The following is a 19,769-nucleotide window of genomic DNA, read 5'->3' on the forward strand; positions in this document are numbered from 1 at the left end:
AACTTGTGCCCCATTCTGTCCCATGTGTCCCATTCTGCAGCATAGTAGATATTTATTAAATGTTTGTCGAATGCAGGGTAGCATTTGTCAAAACTATTTAATTTATTTTATTTTATTATTTTAATTTTCCCTAATGAATGTAAACTCTATGAAGACTCAGATACCATCTATATGCCTTTTGTTCACTAGTACACACTCCAAGCCTTGATCGAAGGCTATGACAGTAATGTTAGAGGATGGAAGGAACTAAGAGAGATCCTCACAGACAAAAATAAAATGGAATTGGAAGAAAGGAGAAGAAAGAAAAATTACCAGGCTGGGAAAGATTTCTGGCCGACAGAATCCAGTCAAGGGTTGGTGAGCCAAGATGGCTTCTGGCACTTGCCGCCACACTCAATATGGCGACCAGAGACCTTTCCTGGAGGAAATCACGCGAGAGGTGTATAACGTAAACTGTCTGAGAACTGAGCTGGGGGTGTGGAGCGTCCAAGATGGAGCCGGTAGCCGGTGGCTTGGGCCCGCTGATTGTGAACAACAAGCAGCCCCAGCCGCCGCCACCTCCTCCACCGGCAGCAGCGCAGCCTCCAGCCGGGGCATCCCGGGCCGGCGCGGGCCTCCTACCCGGGGGCAAAGCCCGAGAGTTCAACCGCAATCAGCGCAAAGACTCGGAGGTCAGGAGCTTCGGGGGGCGAGGCTAGCACCCGGCGAGCGGCGGCGGGGTGGGGGTCCGTGCCTCTGGCCGCTTCAGGGCCAGGCCAGGGAGCTGTCACTTTACAGAGAAAGGAGCAGCAAGAGAAGCTGGCAGCACCCGGAGCCAGGGGCGTGAAGCGCGAAGCCCCGCCGCCCGCGTGAATGTGCCGGAGCTCTGGACCGCCCGCTTGCTCCCCTGGGGTCCGGGTTGTGGGCTTGGCCGCGAGCCCGGCCCCGGGGTGAAGAGTTCCTGGTCTACGGGCGTCCCCAACTCCTAATCATTTCGAGTAGTGGTCTTGGGCGTGCGTTGGACTACACACAGCATGTGGGCAGGGCAGGGACAGCCGAGCGTTTAGTAGCTGGACAGCTAATTACAATACTACTAGTACTGAGCGGACGGAGGTTTCGAGATTAGCAGGGGTAACGTGCCGGCTCCTTCCCATCTCAGCCAGTGTAGGCTCAGACTACGGGCAGACAGTGCCTGAAGGTTGGTGAGCCCAGTGTGACTGATGCCAATCTGATATTGAAGATCAGAAATACACGTATTAAACACCCGTGAGGGCGCGGGATTCCCTCCTCCCTTGCGAGTGAGCTATGCCTCCCATCCGGAGACACCATAGTCTGGAGCTGACTATTCACCTCACCCCAAGTTAAAATTCCTCCCACTGCAGAATTCATGAATGAAGACACACACATCGCAACGTTTTAGGGAGTCTTAATCAGCACGTTCCTAGAGCACTTACTATGCAGTCTCCTTCACCTGAAACAACTCCCAGGCAGATCCGAAGTCAGGCGCGTATTAATGAGGGAATTTCTCATTGTCCAAGCATGGAGTCTGAGCTCATAGCAAAAAGTGATGATACTACCTTTAGACCGGTGAAATCAGTCCCTCTCAAACGTCTGATTTTTGTTGTTGTTGCATGCCCAATTCTTTGGTAAAATATGTGAAAAATGGGCAAGTCCAAGGTAGACATAATGAGGTTGAAGCAAATTTTGTTGTGTTTTGGTTTTTGAGACAGGGTCTTGCTATGTGATGCAGACTGACTTTGAACTCACTGTGTAGTCCAGGATGGCCTCGAAGTTGCAGCGTTCCTCCTGCCTCAGCCACCCAAGTGCTGGGATTGCAGGCGTGTACTATCATGCTCGGCTTGAAGCAGATTCTTGAAGAAGTTAAAAATCGATCTTTTAGGATCCCTTATGTAATGGGATGATGGAACATCAGTGGTGACTACTTCATAAATTTTCAAGTGTGGAGGATTATGAAAGTGGTGAGGGTGAACTCACCAGCATCTGTCCATTCGTCCATCTGTCTGTCTGCTGGCACTGAAGATTGAATGCAGAGCCTTGTGATTGCTCTACCACTGGACTACACTTCCAGCCCTTGTTTTAAAAAATAGTTTTAAATTTCCCTAAGTAGGTATAAGTAGACAAATACCATTTGATGCACTGCATTTATTTATTCATTTATTATTATTATTTTGTATTTGATACTGGGAATGAAACCAATAGCCTTGCACATGCTAGACAAGCACCCTACCACTGAGCTATACTCTCAGCCCTTATTGTGCATTTTAATTTCTTTCTGCCCTTTAATTCCTACATAGACTTAGCTCATGGAAGGCCAGTCAAATAGACCTGGTAACATGTGTAAATCTGTTACTATTACTTTATTATTAATGCAGTGCTGGAGATTGAACCCAGGGCCTTGTGCATGCTGGGCAGGTGCTCTACCACTGAGCTATCCCCGGGTATCCCCAGGTAGATTTTATTAAGTAAGGCTTTGCCTGTTTCTTCTTGCCTCTTGACCCTTGCTTCTTTTGGTCTTCCTAGTACAAAGCTTTCAAGATGGTATGTTCTCATTAATCACCTATCCCCAGCCATAAAAATACTCTCTTTGTTACATTCTCTCCTGTGTGTGGAAGGTAAGCTAGTCTGTTCCATCTCTGCCTTCTCTGTCAGTTCTCAATGAAATTTGAGACAGGGCAGAAAGACTCGGGGTTTTGGCACTCCTATTGTCCTCAGCTGTTGGGCGCTCACTGGCCAGAAGTAAGTGAGGCTTCTGGAGTTTTAGCACTGTAAGGAATGGTCCTCACTGCACAAAAGAGAAACTTTGTGTTCATTTATTCAATGGGTATAGCTCTAGATATAAACCATTCATTCATTCATGCCAAGTACCATGCTGAACATTGTGGAGTCATTGCTGAGTGAAACAAAGTTCCTACCCTCAAGGAACTTGCAGTCTCCTGGAGAGGCAGACTCTAAACTAGTAATAGGCATAGCTTGGTTCTTAACGGCTTTGAAGCTCAACCACTTTGTATTCATTTTAACTCAGAAATTTTGTCTCAGTACACATTGTTTGATACTCAACATGCAAACTAGAACTTGTGGGTTTTGATTACCTTTTGACTTGGTTTCTTTCCGGGCCCGCCAATTACCAATTAATACCAAGGTAGCGCTGTAAACATGCCAGTATGTAATTTTAAATTATGATAAGTGCTTTGAAGGCAAAATATAATGTGCTCTGAGAGGGCTTAATATGGAGACCTGAGCTAGCCCAGGAGACATAATAGTGTGATGAAACATCAAAAAATGGAGGCAGTGGTGTCCTTTAAGATGACAGTGTCTCTGGGAATGTATGTGTTTCCTTCTTTGAAAACTACTTATGATAATTGTTTGCATAAATCTTTCTATTTTTATCCACAGGGCTATTCTGAATCTCCAGACCTTGAGTTTGAATATGCTGACACAGACAAGTGGGCTGCAGAGCTCTCAGGTAGAGCATATGCCTTCATATATTTTGAGGGTAGTTTTTTTTTCCTTATTGTTAGTCTTTCTGATTAAGAATGAGTATAATTTTGGAGTTTTTCTCTGTTAGACTTATCAGTAGTATATATGAAAGACATGTTAGTTATTTGACTCAGGCCCTGCATGTCTTGTAACTTCAGGTTGTTCTTTACTTTTACGAAGTGCCTTATTTGTGGTCGCCTCTATTTGTTAGGGCCCAGTTCCACTGTGACACAGTTAGTGAGGCTCCGTGATCATGTACCATCACCCTGACAGTGTTCTCTCCTATAGCAGTGGATCATGAGAGATGCTGACAAATACGCTTGCATCTGTGCACATCTTTTACTGCCACGGCTGTTCATGTGTAATGTGAAGTCACATGATCTGCTTCCCTAGCCTCCATCATGCGGTCCTGCTCAGAAGGTGGCACTTGAGAGACAAGTTTGGGGGGATGGTCAGCCTCTGGCATGGCATGGTGGGATGGAGGCACATCGGACTGGAGGTGCCTGGGTTTATGCTCCACTGGTACTTTGGTTATCAGGTAGAAGGCAGGTCAGCAGTCTCTGCACATCTTGCACATCAGAGCACTAAGACCCCTCTAGTAGTTAGAGAGCAGAGTCCAGAAGTCCCTGTGAGTCAGGGATAGAGTTGAGTCTGGAAGTAAATGCCCTACTTTCTCTGCTACATGTGAGATTCGGTGTAAAATGTGGATACAGAGCTGATGATGATAAAACTTTGTTCTTGACAGAGCTCTACAGCTACACAGAAGGGCCAGAATTCCTGATGAATCGAAAATGCTTTGAGGAGGACTTCCGGATCCATGGTGAGATAATTGCCCCACTTCTTGGTTCCCTTTAACTTGTATCAGGAAAGCTTCAGGGTTTCCTTTAGTCAACTCAATGATTTAAGCCATCCTGGAGCAACATGAGAAATCTGCAGAACCATGTTTGCTCAAAGCCACATGTGACATTTAGAGTGGGCAGTAGGTACTTTGATGGTGACTTTTCAGGAAATTTTAATTCGTAGAACAGAAGGAAATTGTTTTTCTAGTCTTATGGCAGTCCTGAATTTGGAACATTTTTTTTTTTTAAGGGTAAGGGGTTTATTTGGCTTACAGTTCGTAGGGGTTTCAGCCCAAAATCAGCCAACTCCAAGGCAGGGATAACAAACAGGCATGACAGAGTAGAAACAACATGGCACACACAAGGCAGCAAAGGTTACAAGAGAATTGCCAATGTTTCCCTGCCCCTTTTATCTTATTCAGACTACTTAGGGCAGGAAGCACTCATACACTTAATCGTAGTGCCCTTGAGCCTAGCATTGCATCATGAATCAATTCCAGCTGTACACATTCTAGATTGAGCCTATGACCACATGAGGCTTTAAGGGGACATCCAATCCCAAACTGTAACATTCTGCCCCTGTCCCCCACGAAGACTCATGCGCATTCCTTTATGTAAAAGGTATTTAGTCCATCTTTAAGAGTTGCTGAAGTCCTAAAGTTTCAGCATTGCTGAAAAGTCCAAGTCCAAAGTCACCTCCGAGATTTAAGGCAAACTCTTCAGTGCAAGCTCCTGTACTAATGAAAAGAAAGTCAAACATGTCCAATATTCAATGGCATAAGGTAGACATTACCATTCCAAAAGGTACAAAGAGGAGGATACAAAGGAATGGGACCAAAGTAAGTCCAAAATCCAGCAGGACAAACATTGCATTCCACAGTTCCACTTCCACAATTTGAGGCAATCTGTGGCAAGTTGTGAACTCCAAAGGGCTTGGGTGGCTCCTCCCCTATGGCATTTCGGGTGGTTGTAGCTCCCATAGCTTTTCTCTTGGACTGGCTCTGCTCCCTCCTTACAGTTTTCCTCAGACAATCCATGCTCCTGGCTTCTCCAAACTTCTGGGGTCTCCAGTGCACCTTCGGCTTCACACTCACAGCTTCACACATTGCCCTCTCGGGGCACCCTGCCTGGCCTTCTAGGCTTTCTTCTGAAATCTGGGTGGAAGCTTTCCTGACCTCACAGCTCTTCCATTCTGCATGCACCTAAGACTGGCACCACATGGATGATGCCCAGGTCTGCTGCCAGTTGGAGCAATAGCAGGGAGCCTTCCCTCTCTCTTGGCTGTAGGGGTCAAGTGCCTGGATTGTTGAGCACTCTGAATCCAATTCTGATTAAGTTTCCCTAAGCCACCATTTTGGAACAACTTCCCTAGGTCGCCACCATTCTGGAACATGGTGCTCTGGGGCTTCCTTCTCCAAGCAAAGTCCTTCACTTTTGCAGTTTTGAGGCTGCAAAGGGTGGAGTGCTGCTTCCTGTGATGCCCTCAGACCGTCTTTTCTATTCTCCTGTTCCTTCTCAGGAATCAAGATCTGCTCTACTCAGTCTTTGCAGTCCACAGCTTTACTGGAGCTTCCTTTCTGACCAAACACAAAATATTTCCATTCTTCTGGGCTTTTTGCTCTGGATTCTCAACATAGATCTGACTAAAACCCCCCAATAGTAGCCAGGCCACTGCCTCAATATTCGACTACCTTGAAATTTCTTCTGCAAGATTAATTAGTCCATCTCAGTCTCAGGCAAAGTCTCTGGACATGAACAAACTGCAGACAAACTCTCTGCCAAGCCATAACACACATCATCTGTAGTTCAACAGCCAATGCAGTCCTTTTTCACAGCAGAAATCTCCTGAGCCTGGTCTTTACTGGCTTTCTGGTCTGAGCTCTGATTAGAATTTCCCATACAAAATAGCCTAAGGCATTCCAACTCTGCTTCTGTAGAAGGCATGTCTAGATCTTTCCAAACTGTTCCCCTTCCCACAAGCCAGTTCCAAAGGCTTTTGAGCCACATGACCAGCTACGGTCACAGTAACGACCCCACTTCTCTGGTACCAGATTTCTGTGTTAGTTACCTTTCTCTCTCACTGAGACGAAATACCCAACACCAAAGTTAAAGGGGAAGGGGTTTATTTGGCTTACAGTTCATAGAGGTTTTAGTCCATAATCAACTGACTCCAAGCCAGGGGTGACAAATAAGTATGGCAGAGCAGAAAGAACATGGCACACACAAGGCAGCAAAGGAAACAAGAGCTGAATTTGGAACATTAACACTGAGTCCAATCTGTTGTGCGAATTTTTCTGGCTCTCCTATCACTGGTCTCTTGCCCTACAGTGACAGACAAGAAGTGGCCTGAGCTGGATACCAACCAACACCGTACCCATGCCATGAGGCTGCTGGATGGTTTAGAAGTCACTGCCAGGGAAAAGAGACTCAAGGTGGCCCGAGCAATTCTCTATGTGGCCCAAGGTACCATGTGGACCTCCTGAGAGACTGTGGCACCTCTGCGAGTGACCTTATCCCTCCATACGTGTGGAGGGCTTGGTAAGCTGTGTTGTGTGTTTGCAGGCACCTTTGGGGAGTGCAGCTCAGAGGCAGAGGTGCAGTTCTGGATGCGCTACAACATCTTTCTGCTCCTGGAGGTGGGCACGTTCAATGCTTTGGTGGAGCTTCTGAACATGGAAATAGAGTGAGCACTTCTACTGAAGGGTTCAGCAGGGAAGGGAAGATGGGGTGAGAAGGGAGACGTAATTTACATAACTGGCTTTGAGAGGGGTAAATGGGCCCCTGAGCTAAGGGTTTGGTCCCAGGCTTTGTTATCACTACCTGGGTTTACATAGAGGGAGGTGCTTGACACATCATGAAGTCTAGTAGGGATTAATGACAGTCCCTGGCGTTCTCTAATGCTGGAGCTTTTACACCAGACTGCAGGTCCTGCCCAGACCCAGGCACACTCAGAAGGGGGCTTCTCATTTTGAGCTCCCTTTGAAAACTGCAAAATCCCTTGTGTTTGCCCTGTACTTTATCCTTCAGCAGGAGGCCAGACAAAGTCTGACACAGGGGATTGACCAAAGCCTGCTGTAGTTGGTGTCAGCATTGGTCCCTTGTCTATTGGACAGATCAGTTACTGCCCATATATGATAACACTATCAATAATAAGGGCTAAGAACACTCATTGAGGGCTATATGTCCCAGGCATTGTTCTGTGGACATTACATGGATTAATACATGTTAACAGCATAGGTACTATTACTACCTCAGTTTTATAGATGAGGAGGCTGAGGCATAGAGGAGTTGAGTACCTTACCCAAGTGCACATAGCTAGTGAGTGTTAGAGCCAGGATTCAAATCTTAGCAGTCATGTCTAGGGCTTGATTTCCTAACCACGTTGCCCTCTGGCCGCCTGTGCAGTCTAAGCATATATCCTAACATGATGTTCCCCCATTGGATGATACTTGTCAGGAAACACTTACCTGCCCTGCTAGGTGAAAGGGCTGACTCCCAGATCTCTCCTGTAGCAACAGTGCCGCATGCAGCAGTGCAGTGAGGAAGCCTGCCATCTCCCTGGCTGACAGCACAGACCTGAGGTGAGGCGAGTGGCAAGCCTGGGCACCTGAGCTTTAGCTAGAGTATGAGCTCAGGGTAGGCCATGGGAGGGCGTCTTTGGGTTTCCTGGCTCTGTGTGCATTCCTTCTGCACACGTTAATCTGCAAGCATGAGCATTCAGTGAGTGCTTGGTGGGTCCTGAACTCTGCATGGGAGGGTCTGGAAAACCAGGGCCAAGGCCAGTTAAAAGAGCCAGTCAAGTGTGGGCAGGAGGTTCACACTGCTGCTAAGAACTTGATTATGGTTTATATTATACTAGGACAAAACAGACAACATTGCTCCATGGATTCCCACCTTCTTGCATGCACAGCTTGATCCCTTGTCTATTAGGTTAGTCCTGACAACTTTGTGTTTCATGCCTGTGCAGGAAGTAATAGCTGCTAAACAATAAAAAGCTTGATCCCTGTCTCCATTAGGTTAGTCCTGACAACTTCATGTTTCATGCCTATGCAGGAAGTAATAGTAGCTGCTAAACAATAAAATTACCTTTCCATTTTTGTGGAAATGTGTTTCTTTTTGTGAATTTGAAAGTTTTTCAGACTGGGTATCTGTGGTGTTTCCCACTGCAGTTAGGGTCCCTGGTGTTTTTTCCTGGATTCTACTCTGTTTAGGCAAACTTTGCCCTTTTTCTAACTATAATTCAGTCTTGCTTTGACCCCCCTGCCCCCATTTCTGTATTTTTTTCCATTCTAGGAAGCTCAGGGCAGTGACTTCTTTTGGCCATCCTTGTTCATATTTATTCATTTACCCACCATTTATTAAGCACCTGCTTTGAGTAAGCACTTTATTAAACACTGAAAATGCAAAACAGTACTGGTCCCAGCTAGAGCAACCTGAAACAATGAAGGAAGCACCCGGGACGGGCCTCAGCATTCCTTTGCTTTGTGGAACACTCAGATTGTCATTTCTCAGTTTCTCTGCTACAGCCTGTTCCAGCTCCCTTAGCTATTTTCTGTGTATAGGCTTTTTTTGTGTTATCTGAGATGTGAGGAAGCCAGGGGTATCCCTTGATCCCCCCATCTTGCTCCATTATGAGCTGGCTCTTGTGCTCAGGGTTCTGCTCAACATCATGTACCTGATTGTGGAGACTGTTCTCCAGGAGTGTGAGGGTGACAAGGCTGAGTGGAGAACGATGCGACAGACCTTCAGAGCTGAGCTGGGTAGGACCCCTGGGGATGTTCGCTGGAATCCTCGCCTGGGACCTGATGCTGGAGGGCTTGGGAGGGTTCTGTTCCTGCCGTGGTCCTGATGCTTTTGGTCATCTCCAGGCTCCCCACTGTACAACAACGAGCCATTTGCCATCATGCTGTTTGGGATGGTGACTAAATTTTGCAGCGGCCATGCCCCCCACTTCCCCATGAAGAAAGTTCTCTTGCTCCTCTGGAAGACAGTATTGGTGAGCACCTCTCTGCGGGAACTCAGGTGCTAGGGACAGTGCAAGTGGGAGGCCTGCTTGCATTGTCAGCTGCAGATTAGAACTATTTGGGGAAATTAATTATATCTATACTGAACATGTATTGACTTTTTTTGATCATTATTCCCTCAGCAATACAATATAACAAAAATGTATATAGTATTTACACTGTGATAGGTATTGTAAGTAATCTAGAGATGATTTAAAGTGTACAGGATATACACAGGTTATATGCAGGTACTATACCACTTTATATTAGGGACTTGAGTATCTGCAGATTTTGGTATTTGCTCTAGTGAGGGGTGAGGGAACATCCTGGAGCCATTTCCCTATGGATAACAAGAGATAACCCTATGTCCTTTTGAATCTTGAATTATATGAATGTATAACTGCTTTGGTTAAAAAAAGAAAAGATTGTTAGGACAGCTCCTGAAAGAAGCTAACAAAGGAAATGTCATAGCCGAAGAGAATTTGGCCATTGAGTCAGATGACCCCCCTCACCCCAGGCTGTTTCTCAGTCAGAATAGCTTTACCCCCAGACAAGGTGCCTCTCAAGAAGAAGCTCTTGGAGTTTGTAAAGTCATTTGAGGCGAAGTTAGAGCTGGTGTAGTTGGGACCCCTTGGTCAGGTGTCACTTGAAGGAAGAAGCAAGGGCAAACTCTGAGCCGGCCTCCATTTTCCTCAGAGTATGCTGTGACACTGAGTCTGCTGCCATCTGGGGAGGGAATGAAGGGTGACGGGTCAGCACACTTGGCTTGGGGACATTGTCAGCAGCCCAGCCCAGGCCAAGCCAGAAGCCCTTTCCTCTCATGGGGCTCTCCCCCTTCTTTCAGAAAGGGCTGGCTCTGCAACCAGGGCTCAGTTAGTGTAGGGCTGCTGAGGAGTCATCTGTACATTTTATTTCTGCCAGGCATCCTGGTGGTTCCTCACCAAGCCTCATTGAAGCAAAAGAAGAAAGCTGAGTTGCTCAGGGCCAGTGACTGAGCAGCTTCAAATGGTCACACAGTGCTGGAGTTTGAGCTTCTAGGGAGGTGTTTAGATGAACCTTTGTTTTTGTTTTTTTGAGCAACCAACAACATATTTCCAGTTTGACTCTGAAAGAGTGGCATGCATCAACTTTAGAAGCATGAGTTTACTGACTTTTCTAGGAACTGGAGGGGGCAGATTATCCAGTTTGCTTTTTAAAAAACCTGAAAACTACAGAGTATGTAGGTAGGTGTGGTAGTGTACACCTGTAATCCCAGCACTCAGGAGGCTGAGGCAGGAGGATCACCACAAGTTCAAGGCCAGCCTGGGCTACATAGTGAGTTCAAGGGCAGTCTGAACTACATAGTGAGACCCTTGTCTCTAAACACCAAAAATAAATAAATTGAAAAGTATGTCATATGTACAGAGTTTAGGGTATCTGTATACTGTGTTCTACCAACTGGTATTTAACTCTTTCCTTGCTTCTTTTTCTCCTCTCCCTTGCCAAGATCACTGAATTTTGTTTTGGGTGGCTTTAGTCCCTCGTTCAGAGGGTGTGTGGTTCTTGATGGTATTGGGGTGCTTGATGCCATGATGAGGGACCAGCCTTATGGCTCAGGTGACCCTGGCTCTGCACCCCATCTGATGCAGTGCACGCTCGGTGGCTTTGAGGAGCTGCAGAGTATGAAGGCTGAGAAACGCACCCTCCTGGGCCTTCCTCCACTGCCCGAGGACAGCATCAAAGTGATCCGAAACATGAGGGCTGCCTCCCCACCAGCATCAGCGTCAGACCTGATTGAACAGCAACAAAAACGGGGGCGCCGAGAGCACAAGGTAAGGTGACAGAGGGCCCACAAGGTGCCCACTTGTAGCAGCATGTGGAGGAGCAGAGTTTGATGAGCTGGTCAGAATGAATGTTTCCACAGCAGAGATGTGTTGTCCCCAGCTTCAGGCCCCAGGTACAGTGGATTCTCAGGACCTGGGACTTCTGAGGTGCTAGAGTAAGAAATGGTTTGCCATTTGGTCTTAATCTTGGACTCTCTCTTTGGGTCTCCATTGTTCTTGGCTCTCAGTTCAGCACCTTTTTGTGCTCTGTCCCTTCTGTGTCTCATCAGCTGGTTCTGGTAGTCTCATTTACTTTTCTTCTGTATTTAGGCCCTGATAAAGCAGGATAATTTAGATGCCTTCAATGAGCGGGATCCCTACAAGGCTGATGACTCTCGAGAAGAGGAAGAGGAGAATGATGATGATAATAGTCTGGAGGGGGAAACATTTCCCCTTGAGCGTGATGAGGTGATGCCTCCCCCTCTACAGTACCCCCAAACCGACAGGCTTACCTGCCCAAAGGGTCTCCCATGGGCTCCCAAGGTCAGGTGAGTCTCAGACCTCCAGAAACTCTTGGCATATGAAGCCAGAGCCCTCACACCCCCAGGCCAGCACCTGGGCTGAGTCAGGGTCAGGCCAACCTTGGCTCTGGAACAAGGCCTCTTAAAGTATCCTGTGGTATCTTGGTGGAGTTCAGGGGATTGGCCTTGGTGGTCTCACATGAAATGGCCCTTATATGGCTTCTGAATTAGTAATCTGTGTTTGCATTTGGTCAGACTTCTACTGAAGGGGGATAAGAAAAAAAGTAAAAAATGAGCTGTTAGGTAAAGCCATCCCCACCCAGCTTGGTGGGTATATGGTGGTTTTGTTTGTAGTACTGGGGATCAAATCCAGGACCTCGCACATGCTGGGCTATGTACTGCATAATGGTTTCTACTAGAAAAGGAATAGATTGAGTTTCTTTGGAACCATAATTAAGATGCTTGAGATATATGTGTGTGAACTGATGAATAGGAATATACCTGGACAGATACCTTTTTAATGGGCAGCAACTTAGGAAATATAGTAGATGAGCATGTGAAAAGATACCAAAGTAACTTTCTTGATCCAGGTAAAGCCTCAGTTTTTAGTGTTCTGTGAAAGGAGTGCAGAACAAGTCATCAGAAAATATAAGGGGTAGCATTTGTTTAAGACAGGAATATGTGATCCACATGAAAAGCCAGTAGTTTATAGCTTTCAGTGTTTAAAAACATTAAATATTTAAACAAGTCTGTTGACAAGCATATAACAGTCTGAATAAGATATGCTTTTAATATATCACCTTAATTTTTTGAGTAAATTACTTATACATAATATATTTTCAGGTTATTTGTTTTATTTTACTTTTTTTTTGAGACAAGGTCTCACTGTGTAGTCCATGCTGGCCTCAGATTTGTGATCCTCCCACCTCAGCCTCCTGAGTGCTGAGATTACAGGCATGTGCCACCAACCCACCCTCCAGGCATTTTCAGGTTATTGATCCAACAAAATAAAGAACATCAAAATCATCAGAAAATTTCAGAGTTTTTTTGAAAAAAAGAAAAACAATTGTGGGAGACTTATTCTTCCCCTGGCTTCACAATTTCTGGTTGTTTTATGTTTTGATTAACTGAAACACCTTGAAATAACATTTGATAAAACTTTCCTCTTGCTTCCTTTTGCAGAGAGAAAGACATTGAGATGTTCCTTGAGTCTAGCCGCAGCAAGTTCATAGGTTACACTCTAGGCAGGTGAGTGTGATCTGAGCTCCTTTTGAAGTTCGCTCTCCTGGCCCTTGGTGTGTGAGGCCCTGGGGAAATCTGTGTCAAGCTCAGCACAAGGCTTTCTTTATTCTCTAGTGACACAAACACAGTGGTCGGACTGCCCAGGCCAATCCACGAAAGCATCAAGACTCTGAAACAGGTAAATGGCTCTAGGTGAATTTTTGGCCTCATTTGGTCCCAGGTGAGTAAAGTGAGCCTGACCTGAGTGCTTTTAGGACTTGTCTGCTGGCAAGGGCCTGGGCAGAGCAGCCGCTTTCATTTGGTACTGGCTGAGGTTCATTAAAGGTATATAACCCTCCAGGCATTGGAGTTTTAAGGAGCCCAGTCAATAGCCCTTGTCTTTCCTTTGTACATATTTTAAGGCAGCTGGGAGAGAGAAGTAGGCAGATGGTTATCGCAATGGCAGCTTTTTAACCTGGCTTAAAGAGATAGGTTCCCATTTAGAAAATTACTTGGGGCTTAGGATTTTAGTTGGAGATTTTTGTGTTGACTTAGTCCTGTTTCAGAACGCTGTGTGAAGAAAATGTGTAGGTCTTTGCCAGGCTGCAGGACTGACCAGAAAATGAGGGATGTTTTCCCCAACACCTCCTTTCCCATCTCTTTCTCCAGCACAAGTACACATCAATTGCAGAGGTCCAGGCGCAGATGGAGGAAGAATACCTTCGCTCTCCTCTCTCAGGGGTGAGTTGGAGGCCTTCACCCCACAGAATCCTCAGTTATTCCCAGAACCTGGCTCAGAGCCCTCCCAGCTCATTGCATTTGTCCAGTGCAGGAGCTACAAGCACAATCTATGAGCCAAGTACCTGCCTCTGAATCCCAGCCCCAGCAGTCAGTGGCAACAGCTTAGGCGTCTCACTAGATCTTTCTGTGTTTTATTTCTCTGCTTCGATGGTGGGAATAATACAGATACCTTCTTTTGGGTTATAATAAGGATTAACTTACTACAAGTAACACACCTGGCACATTGTATGAGTTCAGTATGCTTTCGTTGTCATCAGCATCATTCTTTACCTAGATATTGACAGATTCTCTTCCAGCCAGCTAGCAAGTTGGCTCAGGAAACTGTAGCCTGGATTGGGGTTCTGTGCTTATACCCATTGTGTTAAAAGGGAGAAGAGGAAGTTGAGCAGGTCCCTGCAGAAACCCTCTACCAAGGCCTGCTCCCCAGCCTGCCTCAGTACATGGTGAGTGCCCTGTATCCAGGCCTCCTCTCAGTGGGCATCAGTAGGAACCTGCAGTGGGGTACCCTCTCTGTGACACTGGCCAGTCTCCACCCCCGTGAGTCTTCTGTCACCAGAGGACTTACAGGATCACTGTTTCTCGGGGCTTTTTTCCTGTCCTGGGCTCTCACGTATGTGTCTATGTGGTCTGCTCTTCACAGATTGCCCTCCTGAAGATACTGCTGGCTGCAGCTCCCACCTCAAAAGCCAAAACAGACTCAATCAATATCCTAGCAGATGTCCTACCTGAAGAGATGCCGTGAGTATCATTCCTGTGAATGCAGCAGATCAACGTAGAGGGGAAGAGCAAATGTTGTTTTAGCTTGGTTTCTTTTGTTGGCCCAACTTCTCTGAAAGTTAAGTTTAGGGTATTTCTGATTCAGAAAAAGGAAACAATTGGATTCAGTAGCTTCACTAGTTAAAATGATGGCTTTAGTCTGGTTGGCCACTGAATGAATTCCTGAGTGAATTGGGGAATTCATTTCTTTGTAAAATGAATGTGGTCGGAGCATTAAACATTTCCCAGAGCCCCCCTCTAAAGTCAGGGGGACACCCACGATGACCAGGTTAGTTTCTGCACAACTTGCCAGTCACAGTTGAACCTACACTGCCATGGAGTTTCCCTGTTGGTCAGTGAACTGGCAGGCAGAATCCTGGCAAATATCTTAGGGGTTAGAGTAAAGCCCTTAGGAGTTCTTCCTCCCATGACTGACCTCATCTCTTTGATGTGAGAGTGAAAACTCAGGCCTCTACCTGATCTCCTACCTGCTGTGAGCCCACCTGCCAGTTGGCTGTGACCCTGGAATCTGACAGTGATGGCCACGTAAGGGAGGAAGCTTGGACAGAGAGTGGATCACTGAACACTAGGCCCTAATTATCCTAGGAAAAAATGTTCCATGTCAAATATTACAATTTTTATGAAGATTTATAGCAAGAAGTTCTGAATTAAGAAACTGATATAACTTGGTGCTTCCTTTATCCAACTCCAGAACCTTTTTTTCCTGGTGACACAAAACTTCTCAGTGTACAGTACTGGTATTCCACTGGGAAACTCAAGTTAATATGGTGACCAAAGCTTAGGGGAGATCTTGCAAAGGAGAAGTTCATTTTTGTAGAAAAAGAGAAACAGTTTAAGAATGTATTGTAGTCATCATAAAGAAGAAATAAATTGTACTAAGCTAGATTGCCTAGGACAGTGATGGTGAACCTTTTAGAGATGAGTACCCAAACTGCAACCCAAAACCCGCTTACTTATCACAGAGTGCCGACACTGCAACTAAACCTGAATACTCTGGGTTTAGTTTAGAAAAAAAACTTCATACGTTAACATCTTTTATCTTAAAAAGAAAAATAACACTCATCCCATAGGTTCACCACCACTGGCCCAGGAGGTGGATGAAACCCTGGCCTGGACCTCTTAAGATGTCCAAGGGGTTGGGACCTTTGCCCAGAGGGCTCAGAAATTCATCTCTGCTATGGGCACCTAAGAGGAAGTGCTGCACGAGCTTGCAGCTCATCTGTGCGCCTGTTTCCAGCACCACAGTGTTGCAGAGCATGAAGTTGGGAGTGGATGTGAACCGTCACAAAGAGGTCATCGTTAAGGCCATTTCTGCTGTGCTGCTGCTGCTGCTCAAGCACTTTAAGTTGAACCACATCTACCAGGTACCTACAGGTTCCTCCTTCCTGTCTGCTGGGCCCACGCCTTGAGCATTGCTTCTCCATCAGCCCATAAGAACGGGGCTTTGTCCTTTGAACCCACTTAAACTCTGCATGAATGTTCTAAAGCACTGGAAGAAAGAAGGTAAGGTCTTGATGAGTGTGCTTAGTTTTTTCTTTTCTGTTGGTTTCAGTTTGAATACATGGCTCAGCACCTAGTGTTTGCCAACTGCATCCCTTTGATTCTAAAGTTCTTCAATCAAAACATCATGTCCTATATCACTGCCAAGAACAGGTGATGGGGATCAGGGACGAGGAAGGGGTAGTTTGGCCAGATGGCAGGGCTCCCGGCTTGTCTCTCCCACTGAGTCCATTCACTTAACATTTTTCCAGCACCTATGAGCCAGCATTATGCCAGGCATCAGGACTCAGTGATGAATAAGACAGGATTCTTGCCAGAGGAGAAGCCAGTGTATCAGATCTGAGTCCAGTGAGTCTAGTGACAGGTGACTCAGTCTGTGCCTGGGCAAGGGCTCTCATCCAGTTTGGAGGCCCCAGTTTTTGTTTGTTTGTTTTTGTTTCATTTTATGGTACTGGGGCTTGAACCTGGGGCCTGCTGAGCTACATCTCCAGCTCTTATTCTTTTATTTTGATGGAGTGTCTCACTGAATTGATTAGTGTGCCCAGAAACTTGCTGCTTCAGCCTCCTGGAGTGCTGGTGTTACAGGTGTGTGCCACCACCACACCCAGCTGCACTGTACAGCCCTATCTGCTGACTCTTACACACATACATACACTCTCACACACACATTCAAACCTGCCTCTTGCCAGCTGCACTTGGCTGCCTGCTCATCAGTGTGAGACACCACAGGATGAGCTGCCAGCCAGGTGCCATCTCAAGTAGGGTTTAGCATAAATTAGTTGCCCTGAGCTGTCTCCTGCCTCAGCCCCAGATTCATTGCTGTAGGGAAAGCTACAGTAGGGTCTCCACCCCTTACAAGGTTATAGACTGTTCTCCAGCCACAGAGGAACTTCTAAGTTCTCATGTAGTCCCTATTTACAGCTGGGGAAACTGGGACAGGGCAAACAAGGTAGGTTCCTACTTGTGCTCCAAGGCATGATGCAGGAAAGCCAGGAGCCAGGGTAGTTATAGCTGCCTCATCAGACTCCAGCGTTTGCTCATGACGGGCCCCTGGGTTCTCTTGCCCCTTCAGTATCTCTGTTCTGGATTACCCGAACTGTGTGGTGAATGAGCTTCCAGAGCTGACTGCGGAGAGCCTGGTGAGTGGCTGGGCTCTCCCAGCTGACCCTTGGGCATGAAGTTTGTCTCCCCCAGTGTAGGGACCGAGGTGTCTTCCACAGAGGGGAGCACTTTTGAGGTCACCAAAAGTGCACAGAAGGGCAGGGGGAGGAGCTCATAGAACAGAAGGATTTGGATATAGAGGGTAATCAGGAAGCATGGTGCTCAGGGGTTACTAACCCTCAGCTTGCCTAGTAGAATTGCTTCCCTCTTCCTACATGGGGCTCCAGGGCCACAGCCCCTGGTTTTATTACCCATGTTACCTGCAGGAAAATTTGTGAGCTCCCTGCCCCCGCCGGTCCCCCTGTCAACTTCTGGGATGGAGTTCTCCCTGGGCAGCCCTGAAAGGAGAGGCTTGGGCACCCAGCTATTCTGATATCATATGTGGTGAAGGCTTTCTGGAAACTGCTGACCAACCTGCAGCCATGAGGGTTATGATTATTTCTGGTTTTACTTGGCAGGAAGCAGGTGACAACAACCAGTTTTGCTGGAGGAACCTCTTTTCTTGTATCAATCTGCTTCGGATCTTGAACAAGCTGACAAAATGGAAGCATTCAAGGACAATGGTGAGTCAGTGCCATCAGCAGGCCTAAAATCGGTCACTCAGAAGAGTTCCACACCTCATACCTGTACCTTCCCCTTCTCTAGGAGCTGGCAGTTCTGGGGTGGGGGATTGCTGCTGAAGCTGTGTCTTAAGATTTGCTGTAGCCATTTTAAGAACTGACTCCTGGTTCCTTCATGAGTTGAAGGAAGACTGGAAAAGGCTTAGTCATGCATTAAAACAAACCACACTCATAGATAAGTTTTTTCTATATCTTCTTAATCTCGATTGGTAATATAACCAAGGTCCTGGGAACTTCTGTTAAACCTTGGTCTGGGGATGCCTGTGGGGTGAAAAGGTCCATGAATTCTCTGAAAATATATGTATGTGCATGGAATGTTCTATTGAAGGAATCCATAGCTTTCTTTAGATTCCAAGAGTCTTTAGATTGTGTAATTAGGGTGACCAACTATGCTGATTTGCCTGGGCTCTCCCTGTTTTGGTGTGTGAAGTTGCATGTGCTAGCAAGCCCCTGAGACCAAGGGGAACTGGAAACTGGAACAGCTCATCACCCTGTGACAACCCCAGGTGGTACATGAACTTATTCCTGCCCTCACCCTGGGGTGCTTTGTGTGCCTTGCCCAGATGCTCGTGGTGTTCAAGTCAGCACCCATCTTGAAGCGGGCCCTGAAAGTGAAACAAGCCATGATGCAGCTCTATGTGTTGAAGCTGCTCAAGGTGCAGACCAAGTACTTGGGGCGGCAGTGGCGCAAGAGCAACATGAAGACTATGTCTGCCATCTACCAGAAAGTGCGGCACCGGCTGAATGATGACTGGGCATATGGCAATGGTGAGGCCACACACAAAGTAGGATGGGGGAGAGTGGCTATGGGGAAAGGTGACATCTTGCAGTGAGCTTTCCACTAGGGAACAGGAAGGAACCCAGCTCCTGCTATTGTGGCATTAGGATGGTCAGGATGGGAGCTCTAGGAAGGACTTGGGGCAGCATCTGAGGTCATCCCCCATTACTCTCTGTCCCTCCCTTCCGGGCCATTCCTTTTCTAGAAACTTCACAAGACTCTGCCCCTCTTTTTATCTCCACCTCAATTGCCCCTGAGTTGCTGTAAACTCATGGGGAGCTGCTATAAGGCTGGGCTCCCAACTGTGTCTTTCTGCTTTATCCCAGATCTTGATGCTCGGCCTTGGGACTTCCAGGCAGAGGAATGTGCCCTCCGTGCCAACATTGAACGCTTCAATGCCCGGCGCTATGACCGGGTCCACAGCAACCCCGACTTCCTGCCAGTAGACAACTGCTTGCAGAGTGTCCTGGGCCAACGGGTCGATCTTCCAGAGGATTTCCAGATGAACTATGACCTCTGGTTAGAAAGGGAGGTCTTCTCTAAGCCCATTTCTTGGGAAGAGCTGCTGCAGTGAGGCTGCTAGGCGGGAAACAAAGGGGTGATCGCATACCTGAAGGACTGTCCTGGTGATTGCTGCAGTGTTCCCATACCCCTCCAGGTGGCAGCACAACCCCACGGTGTCCTCCACAGCCAGCCCTGGGCCTGTGGGTGAGCCCAGGTTGGCCTCTGGTTTCCAGTGCCCTACTCAGGAGCAGTCATCTCTCTGCTCAGGATCTACTCTTCTTCACTCCTCCCCAACTCTCATCCTCCTCTGTTGGACATGGCTCATTTCACAGTCAACCCAAGGCTGGGAAAAGCTGGGCTGAGCTGGGCACCTCTGCTCATCACATCTGAATTTCAGGGTCACAGTGACGTTTTCTGCGATACCCAGCCTTGGCATATCAGCTTGCCAAGAAAGAGGGCTTAGAATTAGGGCCAAGACTAGCAAGTTGGCATCTTGGTTGTACTTTGGGGGTTACTGATATCATTCCAGCTTCCTGCTAAGTTTCGTCCTGAAGCAACAGTAATGGCTACTGCAGCTGTTGCAGCTCTTTGGTTTTGGACAAGGTCAAGATGGAAGAGAGGCTTCCCTTAACCAGGGGTACTAGTTTCCTCTGAATTGCAAGGGCCTGTAAATATCTTACATAATTCTGTGTGTGTTCTCTTGTGTCTTGTTGGGAATTTTATGTGTTTGTGTATTCTGTTTACATTAAAAGGGAGCAAAAACAA

At 46.9% G+C, this 19,769-nt stretch overlaps 1 protein-coding gene across 2 annotated transcripts; it reads left to right on the forward strand.

Moving 5' to 3' along the window:
• Positions 1-450: 450 nt before the first annotated feature.
• Positions 451-19,769, forward strand: Strip1 (striatin interacting protein 1). 2 transcript variants are annotated; one of them, XR_015452031.1, is made up of 21 exons: positions 451-671; positions 3,394-3,463; positions 4,223-4,297; positions 6,645-6,779; positions 6,879-6,999; positions 7,829-7,897; positions 8,970-9,076; positions 9,185-9,312; positions 10,948-11,130; positions 11,452-11,669; positions 12,825-12,890; positions 12,999-13,062; positions 13,533-13,604; positions 14,033-14,107; positions 14,305-14,402; positions 15,679-15,805; positions 15,994-16,094; positions 17,014-17,080; positions 17,561-17,665; positions 17,748-18,490; positions 18,827-19,769. XR_015452031.1 is itself a non-coding variant. In XM_004853669.3 (21 exons), the coding sequence occupies exons 1-21, from the start codon at positions 492-494 to the stop codon at positions 19,072-19,074; spliced, it is 2,514 nt and encodes an 837-aa protein (XP_004853726.1). In that variant the 5' UTR covers positions 464-491; the 3' UTR covers positions 19,075-19,769. The 2 variants fall into 2 exon arrangements, 1 of the variants encoding a protein (XP_004853726.1); XM_004853669.3 differs by having other exon boundaries at positions 464-671; positions 18,286-18,490.

Source organism: Heterocephalus glaber, unplaced genomic scaffold, assembly GCF_053883595.1.
Source record: "Heterocephalus glaber isolate CG9 unplaced genomic scaffold, H.glaber_assembly_v1.0 deba00001442, whole genome shotgun sequence".
Taxonomy (NCBI): Eukaryota; Metazoa; Chordata; class Mammalia; order Rodentia; family Bathyergidae; genus Heterocephalus; species Heterocephalus glaber.

What these genes read in the sequence shown, in the direction of transcription:
- Strip1 (XM_004853669.3), top strand. Translation starts at nt 492, where the DNA reads ATGGAGCCGGTAGCCGGTGGCTTGGGCCCGCTGATTGTGAACAACAAG. An exon ending in GTGGGCTGCAGAGCTCTCAG is followed by an intron (nt 3,464 to 4,222) that starts GTAGAGCATATG and finishes TGTTCTTGACAG; the next exon opens with AGCTCTACAGCTACACAGAA. An exon ending in AATTCTCTATGTGGCCCAAG is followed by an intron (nt 6,780 to 6,878) that starts GTACCATGTGGA and finishes GTGTGTTTGCAG; the next exon opens with GCACCTTTGGGGAGTGCAGC.